The 18344-nt window shown below is 40.2% G+C and overlaps 1 protein-coding gene across 3 annotated transcripts in view; it reads right to left on the minus strand.

Annotated features, from left to right (window-relative positions):
• Positions 1 to 4315: 4315 nt before the first annotated feature.
• Positions 4316 to 18344, minus strand: part of LOC138808674 (protein FAM114A2-like) — a 38170-nt gene continuing 24141 nt past the window's right edge. For all 3 annotated transcript variants that reach the window (XM_069994914.1, XM_069994915.1, XM_069994916.1), the window contains exons 10-14: positions 14048 to 14170; positions 12777 to 12916; positions 10998 to 11070; positions 7297 to 7350; positions 4316 to 4906 (exon numbers count right to left, since the gene is read on the minus strand). In XM_069994914.1, the coding sequence (XP_069851015.1) occupies positions 4772 to 4906; positions 7297 to 7350; positions 10998 to 11070; positions 12777 to 12916; positions 14048 to 14170 (525 nt within the window). In that variant the 3' untranslated portion in view covers positions 4316 to 4771. The remainder of the gene's footprint in view (positions 4907 to 7296; positions 7351 to 10997; positions 11071 to 12776; positions 12917 to 14047; positions 14171 to 18344) is intronic.

Below are 18344 nucleotides of genomic sequence, written 5' to 3' on the forward strand. Positions count from 1 at the left end.
TTATCAGCTATCTGATGCCAAGCAACTCTGGAGTCTCTTCCACCTCTGTATTATTCTTTGCTGATAACAAATCTAGGCTGGTCTTTCTCTTCACTTCTTATCCCTTCCCTTTTCTCTACATCCCTCCTTTATTCATTCTTGTTCTATTAGCTAGCCCAAAAGTATTTCCTACCATGCTTCAGAACCCTATGCTGGAACTCAGATGGTGAACTAGAAACTCAACAGTGCAAGATAAATACAGATGCATTTGATTTATTGAATACATAAAGATGTTCAGGTACTTTTGAAACTTCAGCTTCAATGTACAAACAAAATTCTGCAGCTCAACAATTCTTCATTACATGTGGGATTTAAGAGATTTTTTTTATTGATTTATTACAGAGATGATGTACAGAGAGGTTAATGTTTCATAAGTAGGTAATGAGTACCTTTTTTTGGGGGGGGGTCCAGTTGTGGGGCCTGAACTGTGGGCCTGGGCGCTGTCTCTCAGCTCTTCAGCTTAAAGCTAGCGCTCTACCACTTGAGCCACAGCGCCACTTCTGGCTTTTTTCTTTTTGCTTATGTGGTGCTGAGGAATTGAACCCAGGGCCTCAGGCATGCAAGGCAAGCACTCTACCACTGAGCCACCTTCCCAGCCCCATGAGAACCTTTCTTTTTGGACAATATCACCCCTTCCTTTGCTCTCTCCCAGCTGTTCCTTCCCATTCCCACCCACATATACAGTTCATTTCCACATTGTGGTAAAGGAAGATCTTCTGTACCTAACCCCTAAGGGCCTGTCCATCCTGACATGAACAACTCCAATGATGATGGAGATAATTCAGGTTTAAACAGTGTTTAAACCGGCTCAAGTTGCCCAGGTCCCTGCAACAGGAACTGAGGTAAGACTGGTTAGGAGAAACTGTGACAAACAACCTTCACTTCAACTTACAACTGTGGTTTAAAAAACTTTAAACAAGGGCTGGGACTGTGGCTCAGTGGTAGAGTGCTTGCCTAGCATGCATGAAGCCCTGGGTTTGATTCCTCAGTACCACATTAACAGTAAAGCTGGAAGCGGCGCTGCAGCTCAAATGGTAGAGTGCTAGCCTTGAGCAAAAGCAGCTCAGGGCCAGTGTCCAGGCCCTGAGTTCAAGCCCCAGGATTGGCAAAAAATATTCGGAAAACGACTTCCACTTCAGAATTGGTTAAAGAGTATTTGGCCAGTGCATACAGAAAAGACAAAGGGGCTGACAAACACAGTGATGGTTTCATTCACCCTGCAGTCTCTGAGGCTGTGAGGACCTTACTACCTGCAAAGTTCACCATGACTCTGTGAGGGCCCAAATGCCCACAGATCCTTCTGTGTCTCCTTTAGTTCAAAAGAAGAAATGAGAGTCCAAAACAGTATGTGGATTCTTTCTTCCAATGAGTTGATCAGAGGAGTGACAGACAAAGAGGTAAGATGACAGATTTTGCCAGATATATAATCCAGAATTGGGCCTCAAATACAGCAGGAAAAAATGATCAGATGAATGCTTAAGGAACATCTGGACACAGTTGGAAAATGAGCATATTTTCAAAACACCCCTTACAGGGTGGGGAGCAGACAAATGAGAGAAAAATAGTGGACAAATGCCACGCCACGTACACTTGGTTGAAACATTTGTAATGAAAGGTTCTGGACAGGAGTGGAGCCTGGCATAGACTCAAGCCCCAGGCATCCCCCAGGAGTTGGTGGAGAACTGGATTCCCTAAAAAAGACAATCTGGTCAGAATTAACCCATTGTTCTCTGAGAAAGAGAAGTTCCAGTGTGACTGCTGCTCACCACAGTGACCCAGGGCCCAGTGGCAGGATGCCTGCCCTGTGCCCTGACAAGTCCCACCTGGGAGAGCGTCTGTCCTGCCTCCAAGCCAATTCAGGCCTGCCATTGTGTACAACTCTTGTTTCCTCCTCTAACAAGCAGCTCAGTATCCAACCACTATGGGAACCCAGTCCGAGAGGCACAATGGAGAGGAAGCTGCCGAAGCAAGCATTTGGAAAGGAGCAGAGATCACAGCAGGCAAAGCAGCCATGAAGATGTGTCTGCAAGGAGTCCTTAGCTGGGTTCAGCAAAGAGAAGCCAGCGCAGGTGGGCGGAGCGCTTCCATAAAGCTGCCTGTGGTGGACAGATGGCTTCTGATTTGACCTCGACAACAAAATAAGGGACTGCAAGTTCAATGAATAGTCTCTGGCCAGAGAAACAAGGTTAAACACTTAAGTTTCTTCACTTCCAGTGGTTCCTGGTATTTCCAGCTGAGTGGACATCTTTCTGTGACCAGTGGGTGCCACCCCACCTTCTGCGGAGTCTGCGTGAGAGATTGTGTTGGACAAAGAGCTTCAAGGAAGCATGCCCCCAGGAAGGGGATGTTGGTTCAAGGCTTCCCATACACTTGGCTGCACCTTTATAGCCTCTACCTTTATTCTTACTATATTCTTCTTGGCTGTACATTCGTTGCCTTTATTCTCATTTTGGCTATTTTTCCATTGATCCGTGAACAGTCCAATAGAGATGGCTTCTCTAAGTAATAAAGACTAAGGCCAAAGATTAAATGTGGGCAATCCCCCAATCAATCTATCATCTGATGTGACGTTGCCTCCAGAAACTCCTACAACTTCACAAGCGGTTTTGCAGCTCATGAATAGTAAATATAAAGACTTAAAATTTCTAGATATGTCTAATAGACAAAATCAATAAACTAAACTAAGTTAGAAAGAGTTATCCCAGTAGTTTAGAGAGTTCTAAAAAGAAGGGACCTCTGATTATAAAAGAAAAAGAAAGATTCTCCCAACAGTTATGATTAAGTTTAGTCCAACTTACATTATAGGGAATAGATGGTGTTTTCACACAAAATATAAAGTTAGTAACATATTTCCTGAACCAACCAAGAACCATTTCCTTATACAGGAGCTTATAAAGATGAAATTAGTTGGATAAAATTAAAAAGAGTATAATGTAAGTACAGCCCTGTCTTAGGTTTGTTAATTATTAAACATAAAAAAGGCTGAATAGATGACGTATTCTATTAAACAATATGCTAGACTTGTTTCACACCACTTAGCTTAAACAGTTGGTGGGATAGTCATTAATTTTCATGTAATTCATCAATGCTTTGCCTTTTAAAAAATTGATTACGTGCTTAAATAAACAAAGAATCTATGTCACAATCACACACTGTATAAAAATGTTAATTCTCCTCAATAAAGATACACTCAGATGCAACTCTTTTGAGTCTGTGTCTGTTTGTCACTTCGCCGACTCCTTTGCCCACCTATCCCGAGATCCCTGTCCCGTCGGTCCCAGTGCTCCGGCCGAGCTGGTCCGTCGCAGACAAATACAGTCATAATACTCAATGTACACATATGAAAATAAAATGGAAAACTTGAAGGGGTTGATGGGAGGAGCCAGGGAAGGGTGACCATTTATACATGCTGTACATATAAACTGACAGGTGTACACCTAAAGATAATGAACACAGTATTAAAACATTCCCCCTTGGTATTCACCAAGATCTTGATGACATGCTGACCAAAAAGCTTCCAATGCCTTATTTTTAAGCCTTTTATGAAAACTGACATGTTAAAACATAATAAAAGACTTTAATCTTTGATATTTGTGAAATACTCTATTTATGAATGGACATACTTATATTTTAGATTTTAGAAGAGGGGGCATAGCTCACAAAAGTTATCTGAACATTTAAAACCACAAAATTGGAGACTGTAAAAAAAAAAAAAAAGATACCAAAGTTGCTTTTAGTGGGTTTTTTTTTTTAATGCTAAAAGCAACTTTTGTATCTATTTTTCACATTAAAACCAACTGGAGCTTTGGAAGGGAGACTTGGTCTGCAGGTGCTGCCCTGGGAAAGCTGATATGTTTCTTCCATTCATTGTACTACTACAACCAATAAAGCCTGTTTCTGTCCATGTCAAAAAAAAATTCTTAGAGATTATGTCATGTTAAAATCTACCTATATTTCATGTTATAATAATAATGTAATTTCTGAGAGTCTATGGCTGTCTTTAATAATACTCAAACAACAAAACCCTACCTGTCCTACATGTAAGGTATGCAGGAAAACACCACCTGAAGAAACCAAAAACTGTTTCTCTAAACTACATTTGTCTGGAAATCCATTAGATGAGGTCAGATACTACTTACTTGAAACTTGTCATTCTGGGCTGGGGAAATCATTTGCAGCCAGTTTTTCCTTGATGCCAAATATTTGCTGAGAATTAAAAAGCTCATGACATTTCCTAGCCAAGAATTCCATGACAAAAGAGTTTACATAGGTCCAGTTCTCTTAAAATCATCGATTTTATTCTAGAAAGAAGTCATCCATAGCACTAATAAACCAAGCATCTCATAAATTCTAGAATGCAAAATAAAGTTTTTTTTCCCTGCTTAACAACAATTTTATCCATAGGTTACTAGACAAAATTATCAATGTTTTGCAACCTATCACAGACCAATATCTTCGTCTGAATGCCCTACTAAATGTTTGCTAGGGCCATTATCCTTCAAATTGCTACATCATCTCATTTCAAATAGTTTGCTCATTAAAATAAATAGGAGTAGTGTCAGAACCTGACTACTTTAGCCAAATTAAGAAACAAACTTCCTCTTTAACCTGTTTCCCCACGCTGAATTTTTACATACTAAAATAACCACTTTCAGTCATGGCTACTAGAGGCCCTTACAGACAGTGGTACTTCTTGGCCATCACATATCCCAGTTCAGATATGCTCTGTTCTTCAATGTTCTGACAAAGGCCTCTGAACTGGTGACTCACACCCAAGTGATTTGATCTTCTTCTCAATGAGAGAGATCTGCAGCACAGGTAAGAGCAGTTGAAAGGCATCTTGGATGTAGGAGGCACTGTTTGATGCCTGGCAGGATTGAAAAAACAAAGTATCCAGTCACATAAAAGAGAAAACAGAATACATAAAAGAACAGTGCAATCTTTTTTGTGTGTGTGCATCTGTCCTGGGACTGTCCTGGGTGCTGTCCTTGAGTTTTTTTGCTTAACGCTATTGATATTGCTCCACAGCTACACGTCTGGCATTTAATTGGTGAGTTGTGTCCTAACAGACTTTTCTGCCCAATCTGGTTTCAAACTGTGATTCTCAGACCTCAAGTTTCCTGAGTATGTAAGATTACAAGTATGGCCCACCAGCACCCAGCTAATATGTGCAATCTAACTGCATTTGTAGCTTACGAAATTAAGAACAGATACTTGAGACTAGATTGCTAACTTCTTTATAAGGGAGACAAAGACCTAATTTAAGCTAGAGAGAGCATCAAGAAAGTAAGTGTTTTTTTAAGATTGTGCATCGGAAATAATTGCTGTTTTTTGGCATCCTGCTCTCACTGGACATTCACAATTTGTTCTTTGATTGAGTAAACAGATTCTGTCCTAACACTTGAGTTCATTGTTGATAGAGGCTTTCTGTACCAATAGGAATTCCAGCCTTGGATGACAGACAGCTTTTCTTCCCAGGACTAAGCGCAAACAGTGAGCACAAGATAGCGGCTGGCAATCATGAAGAAGCAACACTACTTTCAAAGATGGAACAGTGTAGACACTTTCCTATCTGTACAACATACTAACAAGCAGTGTCATGGAATCACTATGCTCCGTCTGCCAGAGTTCATCTATATCTGACAAAAGAATTGTTCATTATACAATGATAAAATGTACAATTTCAATTTCAAGTCATCTTGAAACAATCAAAACAGCAACAGGAAGCCCATGCCAAGTAAGATGACCACTGCTGCCTTTATCACTGACTAGAACTCCTACCCCAACTTCAGTGCAACATTTCATTACACATTTTCCAGCCAAAAAGAAAACTTAAAATAATGAGACTGTCCAAAACTGTACATTCCAGGACAGGAGGGCCTCCAGGCTTAAAAAGTTCTTTCAACTCTGCTACTCTGCCAGTTCCTGCATCACAAACTCCTAAGAGTTCCCCTCAACTATTCAAAGAAAACTGTGTGTGTGCTTAAAGAATTAAGAGCATCTTTTTAATACTAATGTCTAAATAATTTTTTAAATAATTGAAAACTAAGGTTAACATCCTGTATTGAACATTTAGCCCATTATCAACATCTTTCTTCTAGACTAAGTATGTCCAAAGCAAATCATCAAAAGTCTAAATTGTCTGCACAATTAATTTATAAGGCAGAGTTTTTTTTTTCTGGATATTTTGCCAGACTAGAGAGAGCCCCTACCAAGAGCTTTACCACTTGAGCCACACTAATAGCCCTTTTGCATTTTAACTTTTCTGAGAGGATCTCATGATAACTTTGCTTCAGATCACAATCCTCCTATTCTCAACCCCGTGAACAGCTGGGATTACAGGTGAAAACCACTAAACTCAGCTTGTTTTTGAGAAAGGATCTTACTACCAACTTGGCCTCAAACCATGATCCACCAGGCTCTACATCCCAAGTAGCTAGGTTTTCAGGCATTTGAAGATAGAATTCTTAACACATGCAATCCAGAAACCATCATAGAGGGGAAACAATGAAATTAATTATGGGTTCTTTGTACTCTTCCTTTTTTCTTTGTTGGTTATGGGGCTAGAACTCTGGGCCTGGGTGCTATCCCTGAGCTCTTCAGCTCAACACATGCGCTCTACCACTTGAGCCACAGCACCACTTCTGGTTTTCTGGGGGTTAACTGGAGATAAGAGTGCCATGGACTTTCCACCTGAGCTGGCTTTGCACCTTGACCCCCAGATCTCAGCCTCCTGAGTGGCTAGGATTACAGGCGTCAGCCTGGGACCCACGCCCTCCTTTTTTTCAGACAGACTATCCATACCTGAAATCTAACAGACGGATGAGGACTATGTAAACACAAAGGGTATTTTTCTTTGGGGGCAAGGAAATGATAAAATGTTTTGCTCTCAGACAAACTGTAGTCCTTTAGGAAGTAGTGCTTGCCTGTTTGTAATTATCAACATTTCACTAACAGGTTGGTCTCCAGAAGGTGTTAACCTAGAATTATCCCTTATGTTGTCACAGGGAAGGGACTAAGCAATGATAGCCTACTGCTTCCTGCATTCTACTTTGTGCCACAGCTTCTACCTTATTCTCTACACTTAATGGGCAGGGATACTCAGCAAATAAACACCACTTTGGTAATATCTGCAAAAATAAGGTTAAAAACTGCCTACATGGATTTTAAGGAATCAGAAATTAAAGACTTAATACACAGAGCCTTTTGAGTTAAAAACAAAAACAAAAAACAAAAAACAAAAAACCTACTACTAACCTCCAGAAACACTGCAGTGATTAATGGATTAAGGACCTCTGCCTTTTCTTTAACCTAAAATAAAGGAGACAGTTTTACATCAGCAGCTCTACATCTCTCTGTTAAAAAAACATTTTGACACATACACACATAACACACATAAATATAAGCATAAAATAACTGGACTGGAAAGAACAAAACTCTGCTGCAAAGTAAAATTTTAAGTGATTTGAAGAATTCAGGGCTGGGAAGGTACTCAGTGGTAGAGTGCTTGCCTAGCATGCATGAGGCCCTGGGTTCGATTCCTCAGCACCACATAAGCAGAAAAAGCTGGAAGTGGCACTATGGTTCAAGTGGTAGAATGCTAGCCTTGAGCTGAAGAGCTGAGGAACAGCGCCCAGGCCCAGAGTTCAGGCCCCACGACGGGGAAAAAAAAAAAAAAAGAATTTCCTTTCTGGGTTATTCAGATTGGCAATATACTGCCTTACAGAGTGGAGGAAATGTCCTCATTTTCGAAAAGAGGATGGGAAAGATACCTCTGACCACAAACTTTAAAACAAAACATGGAGATATGGCTGGGAATGTGGCTTAGTGGTAGAGTGCTTGCCTAGCATGCATGAAACCCTGAGTTCAAGTCCTCAGTATCACATAAAAAGAAAAAGCCAGAAGCGGTGCTGTGGCTTAGGTAGTAGAGTGCTAGCCTTGAGCAAAAGAAGCTTGGAGACAGTTCCTGAGTTCAAGCCTCAAAACTGGCCTAAGAAAAAACCCTAAAAAACATGAAGATCTAGAATATGAGTTAAAAAAAAATTTATCAACAGGTTTTAAGACAGGATGTATGGAAAAGGCTCATTTCATGGAAATAAACTGTGCACATTTAATACATGTATTATATACTTCATAGTTGTCGCATATCCTTATGATTTAGCCTCATAAAATTAATTTCAGGAAACCCAGAAGCTCTTTAAAAGAAAACACTAATAAGAGAAAAGAGAAGCTATATCCCAGAATTATCCCTAATAAGAATAATCTAGACTCAAATTTTAAAAATATGAATTATGGTACAATTAAAATAAATTTAAGGCCCCACAGTAACTTCTCTGCCATAATGACACTAACAATTTTATTTTCTTTTTAAAATGTTCTTGATTTATCTTAATTCAGGATTATCAATTTCTCAAGCCATGTTCCATAACTCAAAAACCTTCAATAAAAAAATACTTAGAATCCCAATTCAAAAAAACCTTTAGGTTTAATTGTATTTGGGTTTAATTATAGCTCTCTCACTGAGTGGCAGCTATGTAAGATGAATGTTACCACTGTTTGATAGAGATGCTACTCTTTTTTGTGTATGTGTATATTCCAATCCTGGGAGCTGTCCCTGAGCTTCTTTTGCTCAAGGCTAGTGCTCTACCATTTGAGCCAAAGTTCCCCTTCTGGCTTTTTTTTTTTTTGGTAGATTATTGGAGCTTAAGTTTCACAGACTTTCCTGCCTAGGATGGCATCAAACCATGATCCTCAGAGCTCAGCCTCCTGAGTAGCTAGAAATACATTTGTACATAAGCTCCCAGCAAGATGCTACTCTTTAAAAACTAGAGTCAAACTTTGGAGGTTTTATTTTATTATGGTTTAATGTTAGCCCAGTGAGCTCAAGCTCCCTTCCCATAGCTTAGTACATTCCTTCCCCTCTCCACAGCTTAGCATGCTCCCTTCCTAGGCAACACTAGGTCCATTTAGTAAAGGCAGTAAATATTCAGCCTCCAACCCCCCTTTACTTTAGGATGGCACTTCTCTGGGGCAGCTATCACCATATAAGGCAACAAGACCCTTTGTGACCTTCAGGTCTGGGCAGCTGCAAAGCCCCTTATCTACTATTTGGGCATCAGCCATAAATCCTAGTCTGACATGACGCCCCTGGCCCTCATGTCACACCAGGGTCTCTGCCTCCTAGCCCCTTCTGGCCCCTCCTAGACCTCCTAAGTTATATAGGTCACCTCAGACAATAGCCGATGTTCTTCTCACTGCTCCCTTGTGAGAAGGGGTCTTGCTGGCCCCTTTCCCAGCAATAAACATTTCTGTGTTCCCTGTACCTGGATGTCTGCGTGGTTTTCTGGCAAAAGTCTAAAATAATCTAACATTCATACTTCCATACTGCAGAGTACATAAAAAGAAAACAAAAATGAGTTGTAAATACAGTTACATATATATATATATATATATATATATATATATATATATATATATATATATATATAAGCTGATCCTAAAACTTATGTGGACATATTTGGGGCCCCAGTGGTCAAAACATAAAATAGCTAGAAGACTCATTATTTTTTGATGCAAAACCACAGTAATTAAGACAACATGGTACTCACAGACACATCAATAAAGTATCAAGTGGAGCCTATGTTATCTGTGGTTCCTAGACTTCTGACAAGGGGCCAAGAAAATCCAATGGGGGAAAATGGTCTTTACAAATGGTGCCGGAACTGTGAATATTCACATGCACAAGAATATAGTCAGACCCTACACTTCATATCACGTAAAAAAATTCACTCCAAATGAATCACAGACATCAGAACTAAAACAAAAACTCTTAGAAGAAATAGAAAAGTAAATCGTCATGACCTTGGAATAGGCAGTGCTTTCTTGGATACAACACCAAAAGCACAAGTAATAAAAGAGAATACTAACAAGCTGAATTTTACCAAGATTTCTGTGAAAAGTACACTATCAAAAAAGTGAATCTGGGTGCCAATGGCCAATGCCTGCAATCCGTACTCAGGAGGCTGAGATCTGAGGATCATGGTTCAACAGGAAAGTCTGTGAAACTCTATGTCCAATAAAACTCTTCAAGAAAGCTAGAAGTTGAGCTGTGGCTCAAGTGGCAGAGTGCTAGCCTTGAGCAAAAGAAGCTCAGCTACAGTGCCCGGGGCCTGAGTTCAAGAACTAGGACTGGCACAGACACACAAAATTTAATTTAATTAAAAAAAATTAAAAACAAGTGAAGGAAGAAGCCATGGAAAAAACACATGCATATCATACATCTGATAAACAACCCAAGTATCTGTCAACTAAAGAATAAAATAATGCCAGGCGCTGGTGGCTCACACCTGTAATTCTAGCTACTCAGGAGGCTGAGATCTGAGGATCATGGTTCAAAGCCAACCCAGGCAGGAAAGTCCATGAGACTCTTATCTCCAATTAGCCACCAGAAAACCAGAAGTGGTGATGCTGTGGCTCAAATGGGAAGAGTGCTTGCTTTGAGCTAAAGAGCTGCAGGACAATGCCCAGGCCCAGATTTCAAGCCCCAATACCAAAAAATAAATAAATAAAAAAAAATGATGTGATGTATATCCCTAAGAGTACATTCAGTACTAAAAAGTACTGACAAGTGCTAAAGCATAGATGAACTTCAAAAGCACAGGTTAATGAAACCTGACATAAATACTACAAAGTGTATGATGTCATTTATAAGAAATGTCCACAACCAATATAGAGACAGAAAATAAATGCATATTGCTTAGGACTGAGGGACTGTGTTAAAGGAAACAAGTAATTATGAGGATTTTAGGAGAAAGATGAAAAATGTTTTAAATATGATTATAATGACTGCACATTTATGTAAGGATACAAAAACCACACTTGAAACAGAATAATTCTATGGTATAGAAAATATATCCAAGACAACAAAATAGGAGCCTGTAAGAAGCATGAATTCTTACCCCAGCAGTTGTTAGGCAAGTGGTGAACTCTTTAGACAGAAAGGACAGCTCTTTACACAACACAATTGTCATCCTAAGGAAGAAGAAAGAAAGGAAATTTCATCTCTTCTTTCTTTTTTGAAATAAGCCATATTTAAACAATTGACATAAAGAAATGGGTCCAGGGAAAGAAGGCAGCTTTTAAAGGTATAAAACCACCTAAGTTCAGCCATTTATTGTACTTGGAGACTCATCTAATTAGTCAAAGCCACAGGCAGAGGAAGTCTACTCCTTAGAAAAATATGTTCCTTATCAGAAACTACTATCCCTTCAAGTTAAATCAAAGGAATTAATTAAAATGCACTTTCAAAAAAAAGCTGGATACATGTGACTCACATCTGTAATCCTACCCAAGAGACTGACATCTGAGGACCACAGTTCAAAGCTAGCCTGGGCAGGAAAGTCTGTAAAACTCTTATCTCCAATTAACCACCAGAAAACTGGAAGTAGCCCTGTGGCTCAAAGTGATAGAGCCCTAACATTGAGCAAAAAAGCTCAGGGATGGCACTTAGGCCCCAAGTTCAAGCCCCATGGCCAGCAAAAAAAGAAAAAAAAAAAAGACTTTTTAAGTACATGTTTAGAAATATAGTTGAAATAGGAATCCTGAATCTAAATCCTTCAGTAGTTCAAAGAGGAACATGACTCTGTGTGTTCAGAATGACTGTCTCTCAAGGGGACTCCAAGTTTATGCAAAATTTTGTAGTCACTTTATCCAAGTCAAAGTGACGCTGTTTCTTGCTATCCATTCCCCATCTTGGGTTTAGGCAGTTGCAGCCAGCACTTGGTGGTGCTAAGTATGGATGTTACTGGTCCTGGTAACTCTGTTACATCGAGATCCCCTCCCTGCCTTTCCACTGGTTATCAAATAGAAGCCTTGCTACTAGTCTCCTCTCTAGGAAGACTATGTAGGGTTTTACTACAGAACTGCCATTTCTCCAGGTCAACTCCCTGCAAGCCAGTTTTATCCTAGATGGGGAGGTGCTATTTTTAGACAGTTGAGGAAGGAAGGATCTCTGAGCACTCAGCATTTGAGTAGACAGTTGAATTCAGTTAGGGAGGGAGCATGCCTAACAAAGCACTCTAAGTGGCAGGAATTTTCCCCACAACAGGTTACTCTGGAGTTGTGTCTCCCACTCTCCAGGGTGTTCATCAAAACTGGGACCCCTGTGGGATTTGCCAGAGCAGAGCAGCTGAAGATGAAGGTTTGGAGAACAGCAGCAGCCTCTCCCATCCTAAGAAACAACACCACCTCAGGTCTATTTAAACACTACTGGGCCCTTTTGTTTTTCTTCCTGGCAATACTTAGAGTCTTCCATTGTAAACAAGATTTGCTCAAAATCAGCAACACGGTCAAAAAAATGGGTGTTAAGGCTTAAATCAGTGCTGAAGTCCTGGGTTGGACATCTGGGCAGATTACAAAGCAATCTACATTTCTAAATGCTGGACTAATCACTTACTCTTTGTGTTGTTGTATAAATTGAGAATAATACACCTAAATCCCTTAGAAACAGATTTTAGAGCAAGAGGCCATTAATGAAAAGGATGGGTTTGTAACGCAGACTTACCATAGCTCAATAAAAAAAGAAAAAAGTCACCCCAAATGAACAAAGCTTTAATCTGTACATGAACATAATGTGACGATAGTATCATTTTGTTAAAACAGAAATATCTAAAACCTTTGGAAACCAGCCAAGAAAACTTAGCATCTGACACCCTTTAAGAGATAGCCATTCTACATACTGGGAAAGAGTCTGACTCCTGGCAATGGCTGTCACTTCCTGTTTCTGGCCATGCAGAACCAAGGCTGCTGTTTTGTGGAACAGTTCTATGGAGCAGGCAGTCAACTCTGCTAGGCTACGGATTGCAAATGCATGGATATCCTGGATGGGAGAAAAAATGCATAACAAAGCATTAGTTTCTGTTTGTGCTGTTTTGAAAACCTGAGTAAAAATGAACCACCTGGCTTCTCTCAGTCATTTGAAAGTAGCAGAGACTAATAGTTGTCCCCCATAAACACTCTCTTTTATAGTAATAATGTAATTTTTCTATAACTGAAAAAAACAACAGGCTCCCCCTACAGTTGGATATTCATGTGACTAAGTTTTGGCCAAAAGATTTAAACAGTGTTGCTGGGTGTCAGTGGCTCATGTTTGTATCTTAGCAACTCAGGAGATTTGAAGAGCTCAGTTCAAAGCCAACCCCAGACACTTATCTCCAATTAATTACGAAAAAGCCAAAAGTGGAGCCGTGGCTCAAGAAGTAAAGCACTAGACCTTAGCAAAAGAAGCTCAAGGATAGTGTTCAGGCCCTGAATTCAAACCCCTGGACACACACACACACACACACACACACACACACACACACTGTTTGTGAATTCAAACCCCTGGACACACACACACACACACACACACACATACACACACACACACACACACACACACACACACACACACACACACACACACACACACACACACACACACACACACACACACACACACACACACACACACACACACACACACTGTTTGTTAGCGGTTTCTGGGAACCTTCCTCATGACACATGCACTCCTCTATTACTCCTAAAATGCTGCATCTCGGATCATTATCTCCAGAACTACAATGCTTAATAAAAGGTTGAAATTATGAAGCTGGGCGCCGGTGGCTCATGCCTATAATCCTAGCTACTCAGGAGGCTGAGATCTGATGATCATGGTTCAAAGCCAGCCCGGGCAGAAATATCCTTGAGACTATGATCTCCAATAAACCACTAGAAAACCAGAAGTGGCACTATGGCTCAAGAGGTAGAGCACTCGCCTTGAGCTGAAGAGTGTAGGGACAGCCCCACGACTAACAACAACAAAAAAAAAGGTTGAAATTATGGATAACACTGCAATGAACATGAAGGATCCCGGGTCCTTAACTTTAAAACCTATCTTAGGAGGGGAGGGAATGGGGGAGGGGGGAAGGGGAAGAAGGAGTAGGAGGGAAGAACACAAACTTAAAGTTACCTCTATTGTATTTTTGTTGATTTCAATAGTATTTTCTGTTTCCAACTGTATTTCTCCTTTCTCTTTCTCTGCTGTTGGCTTGGCCAGGGATCTCTTGATCCATTCATAGGTTGCACTTCTTGCCTAAACAAAGCAAGATGGACACTTTGAAAGATTCATCAAAGTAAGTTCTGATACTTCAAGTTCATCCCTTGAGTTCATATCCACTTCATGACTAGTTCCCCTGCTTCTAAGCTGGCTCACGTTAAGTTTATTTTCATCTGCCGTAATGCTATGAGTGATCAGCCCAGAGCTGAGTATTGATACTTTCTCATCAACTAGATCAAGCTCCTTCACGGGATCTCCCACGTCCCCAGGACATTTCCCTTCACCACTGCCTCAGTGGCCTGGCATCCTTCTTCTACTTTATAGTCTACCAGTAATGAACTGCAGTCATCCACCCATGTGCCGTCTCTTCTGGATAACTCTCCAGGAGACCAGGCGCTCCAACAACACTTCCCTGAACTTCCATACTCCTGTGAATCCCTTAAATTTATTACTTAACAGAATATACTGAAATTAACTATGTGTTACTCTCCAAACTAACCTACGTATTATAGGTAGCCACAAAGTGTCTAATTTGGCTTTTCTAGTGCCTGACACACAGTAGAGAATACCCACTGCTTTAAGGACCATGTTCTTATCTCCTTTCTAGAAGCTTTCTGATACTTCTCTGTTTATGTGATATTGGTTGAATTAAACCTTCAGCCAATGACAAATGATTCTGGTTTAGCTAAGAAGAACATTAATCCCCTTGTTGTCACAGTAATTGGTTATTGGATAGAAAGCAAAATCCAGTCAGGTCTATGGACCCCCCATAACATCTGGTAAGTTTCGAAAGCCCTCTTCCCTCAGTGAAACCAATGCAAAGTAAAGCAGAGCCAAGAGATATAGATAGTTAGAGCTCTATCTAAAGCCCTTGATCTGATAGTTTCTTGGCTACTGAGTAATTCTCTTTCCTCATGACTTGAATTTCTGTCTTTGACAGGTGAGAAAGTCTTAGTTTCTCATAAAACGCTTATTGCCATTAAATGAAGGCATGCACCTGAATGCATGCAAAGCTGCAACCAGGGAACAGGAATCCTTGAGAGACACTGAAGACTTCATTTCTGAAGATCTTGAAAGTCATCCCAACAGGTTTTATTACAGGTTTTATTACAGGTAAGGCTTTAGAACCTTTCAAAACCATGGGTAGGACTATACCCAAGAGTAAACACAAGTGGCTGGGAAGGTGGCTCAATGGTAGAGTGATTGCCTTGCATGCATGAGGCCCTGGGTTCGATTCCTCAGCACCACATAAGCAAAAAGAAAAAAGCCGGAAGTGGCGCTGTGGCTCAAGTGGTAGAGTGCTAGCCTTGAGCTGAAGAGATGAGGGACAGCGCCCAGGCCCAGAGTACAGGCCCCACGACCAGACCCAAAAAACAAAACAAAACAAAACAAAACAAAGAGTAAACACAAATGAGCTAAAGCAGAGCCTCAGATGCCTCAGGAAAACCCTTATAAGCAATCTGGCTCTTATCTAAACCTTCCCATTACTTAATAGTAAACAGCTGAACCTCCCAGTTCCAAACACCAAACAGAATGAATTGTATACAGGCTGTGAGGCAGGAAAATTTAAAGTGTGTTGAGCAAACCCTGAGGCATCTAACAAGACCGGAAGAAAAAATACAGGCATTTATTAATTCATTTGTCACAAATGCATAGTGTACACTAAGTTGGGTACTACAAATTTAGTAATTAGGGGCCTGTACTTTTTAATTTTTATAAGAAAAGCAAGCAAACGAACAAAAATACCCATGAAGAAAATGAAATGGGGTATAGAAAGCGTAGGATTAGGATCATGAAAGCTAGTCAAGTTAGGTGGCCAAGAAGTGTTGCTAAGTGAAATCTGAGCTGAACTCAGAAGAATCACAAGGAACTGGGCATTCAAATATTAAGCAAGGGTATCTGTACATATAGGAAAATCAGTTGATAAGTTTGAGGAACAAAACATGGCCAATGAGAAAAGGAGAGCATAACAAGAGATGAGGTCGGAGTGTTAAGCTTCACAGAAGAGAATAAACAGCAAGGGAGGCTGGAAAGGTTCCTAACAGCTGATTAACAATCCAGACAGTATGTGAATTCCTTTGTAATTTCTTCTGAGATAAAATGAGTGGAAAAGAAACTAAAGATTAATTTATCTGAGGTTAAAAAAAGAAAGTGGGTGCTGGTGGGTCACACCTGTAATCCTAGCTATCAGGAGGCTGAGATCTGAGGATTGTGGTTCAAAGCCAGCTCTGGCAGGAAAGTCTGTGAACTCTTATCTCCAATAAACCACCAGAAAACCGGAAGTGGAGCTGTGGCTCAAGTGATAGAGCGCTCGCCTTGAGCTGAAGAGCTGAGGGACAGCACCCAGGCCCTGAGTTCAAGTCCCACAACTGAAAAAAAAAAAGGAAGAAAGAAAAGAAAAGGCCAAGTGCCAGTGGCTCACACCTATAATCCTAGCTAATGAGGAGGCTGAGATCTAAGGATTGCAGTTCAAAGCCAGCATGGACAGAAAAGTCCCCATGAGACTCTTATTTCCAATAAACCACTCAAAAATCAGAATTAATATTGTGGATATCAAGTGGTAAACTGCTAGCCTTGAACACAAAGAGGCTTAGGGACAATGCCTAGGCCCTGACTTCAAGGCCTACAACCGACCAAAAAAAAAAGGAAAAAAAAAAAACAGCACGAAAGCCACATAAAAGAAAACTGATACCATAAATTTAATATGCTTGAAGGAGATATTTAATAGGCATAGTGCATATCCAAAGTGACTTCCTTTGTAAATAATTCAGTAAGAGAAGTCATCATAAACTATTCAACCAACTCAGGACAATTTATCATTCTTTTTTTTTTTTTTGGTTCCAGTCGTGGGGCCTGAACTCTGGGCCTGGGCACTGTCCCTCAGCTCTTCAGCTCAAGGCTAGCGCTCTACCACTTGAGCCACAGCGCCACTTCCGGCTTTTTTCTTTTTGCTTATGTGGTGCTGAGGAATCGAACCCAGGGCCTTGAGCATGCAAGGCAAGCGCTCTACCACTGAGCCACCTTCCCAGCCCAATTTATCATTCTTTTTCCCAAAATTATTACTACCATTCACCACCATGATTCAGCCTAGAACTTCTTGCTGGTGAGGTTGGGAAAAGAATTAAAAACACTATGGCTTAGCTATTCCAACAACTAATATTTTTTCTAGCTGAACAATCACAAGGCATGAAAAAGGAATGGGATTTGCTGAAGGTCATGTGCGTCAGGACCAGAACCAGCCACATTCCCAGACACCCAAGTTCCAGTGTGCTTTTCCCTACATCATGCAGTATGCAGACAACCAGGCCGATGGTTACCCCTGCTATATCCTCCGTCTCAATGCCAAAAACTTCAACTATCTGAAAACTGCCTTCCGAGAATTGCCACATGGAGACCACATGGGGAATTATTGACCACATGGCAATTACTGATCTATTAAAAATATTTATTAACATGATTTCCTTTATTCCTGTGATTTTTCTATGTCTTTCTTGTCATTATTTCCCTAGCACCTAGCAAATTACCTACAATAAGGGTTAAGAGACATGTCTGCTTACTGAACATCTACATGTGTATTTAGAATACAAAACTAGTTTCTATGGGGTCATCAACACTGAGCATTTCTTTACACTGAGCCTCACAGTTTGTAAGACCTTTGTATAAATGATGACACATTTAACCCTCAAGCACTCTACATTTGCCATGCAGCAGTGACTCAAACCTGTCATCCTAGCTACTAAAGGGAAGGAGGTGCTTATGCTGTTCAAAAATATTAATGTTATAAAGATAAGAAAAGCTGAAAAATTATTCCAGACTAAAAGAGACCAAGTATACACAACCAACATATAATTCATGATCATGTACTAGTATTAGTACTGGAGGAAAAAAATTGGTAGAAAGAATAGAATTGAGCCAATTGGCAAAACTGGAAAATGGACAAAAGATTAAGCAAAAGTATGGCATAGTTAGTAATGTACTGAAGCTGATAACTATACTGTGGCTATGTAATAATGGGACATTTATATGCTGAGGAGATCAAGATTAAAATATGCAGGAATAGAGAACTACAATATATACAAATTAATCTCAAATGTGTGTCTACAGAGAACATACATCTAAGCACAAGTGATTAGGCAAATAAAGTAAAATATGAAACATAGTGAATCTGCATAAAAAGCACACAAATATTGTTTATATTCCTTTTGTGACT

Source organism: Dipodomys merriami, unplaced genomic scaffold (genome assembly GCF_024711535.1).
Source record: "Dipodomys merriami isolate MVZ:Mamm:240054 unplaced genomic scaffold, mDipMer1.0.p SCAF_467, whole genome shotgun sequence".
Lineage (NCBI taxonomy): Eukaryota > Metazoa > Chordata > Mammalia > Rodentia > Heteromyidae > Dipodomys > Dipodomys merriami.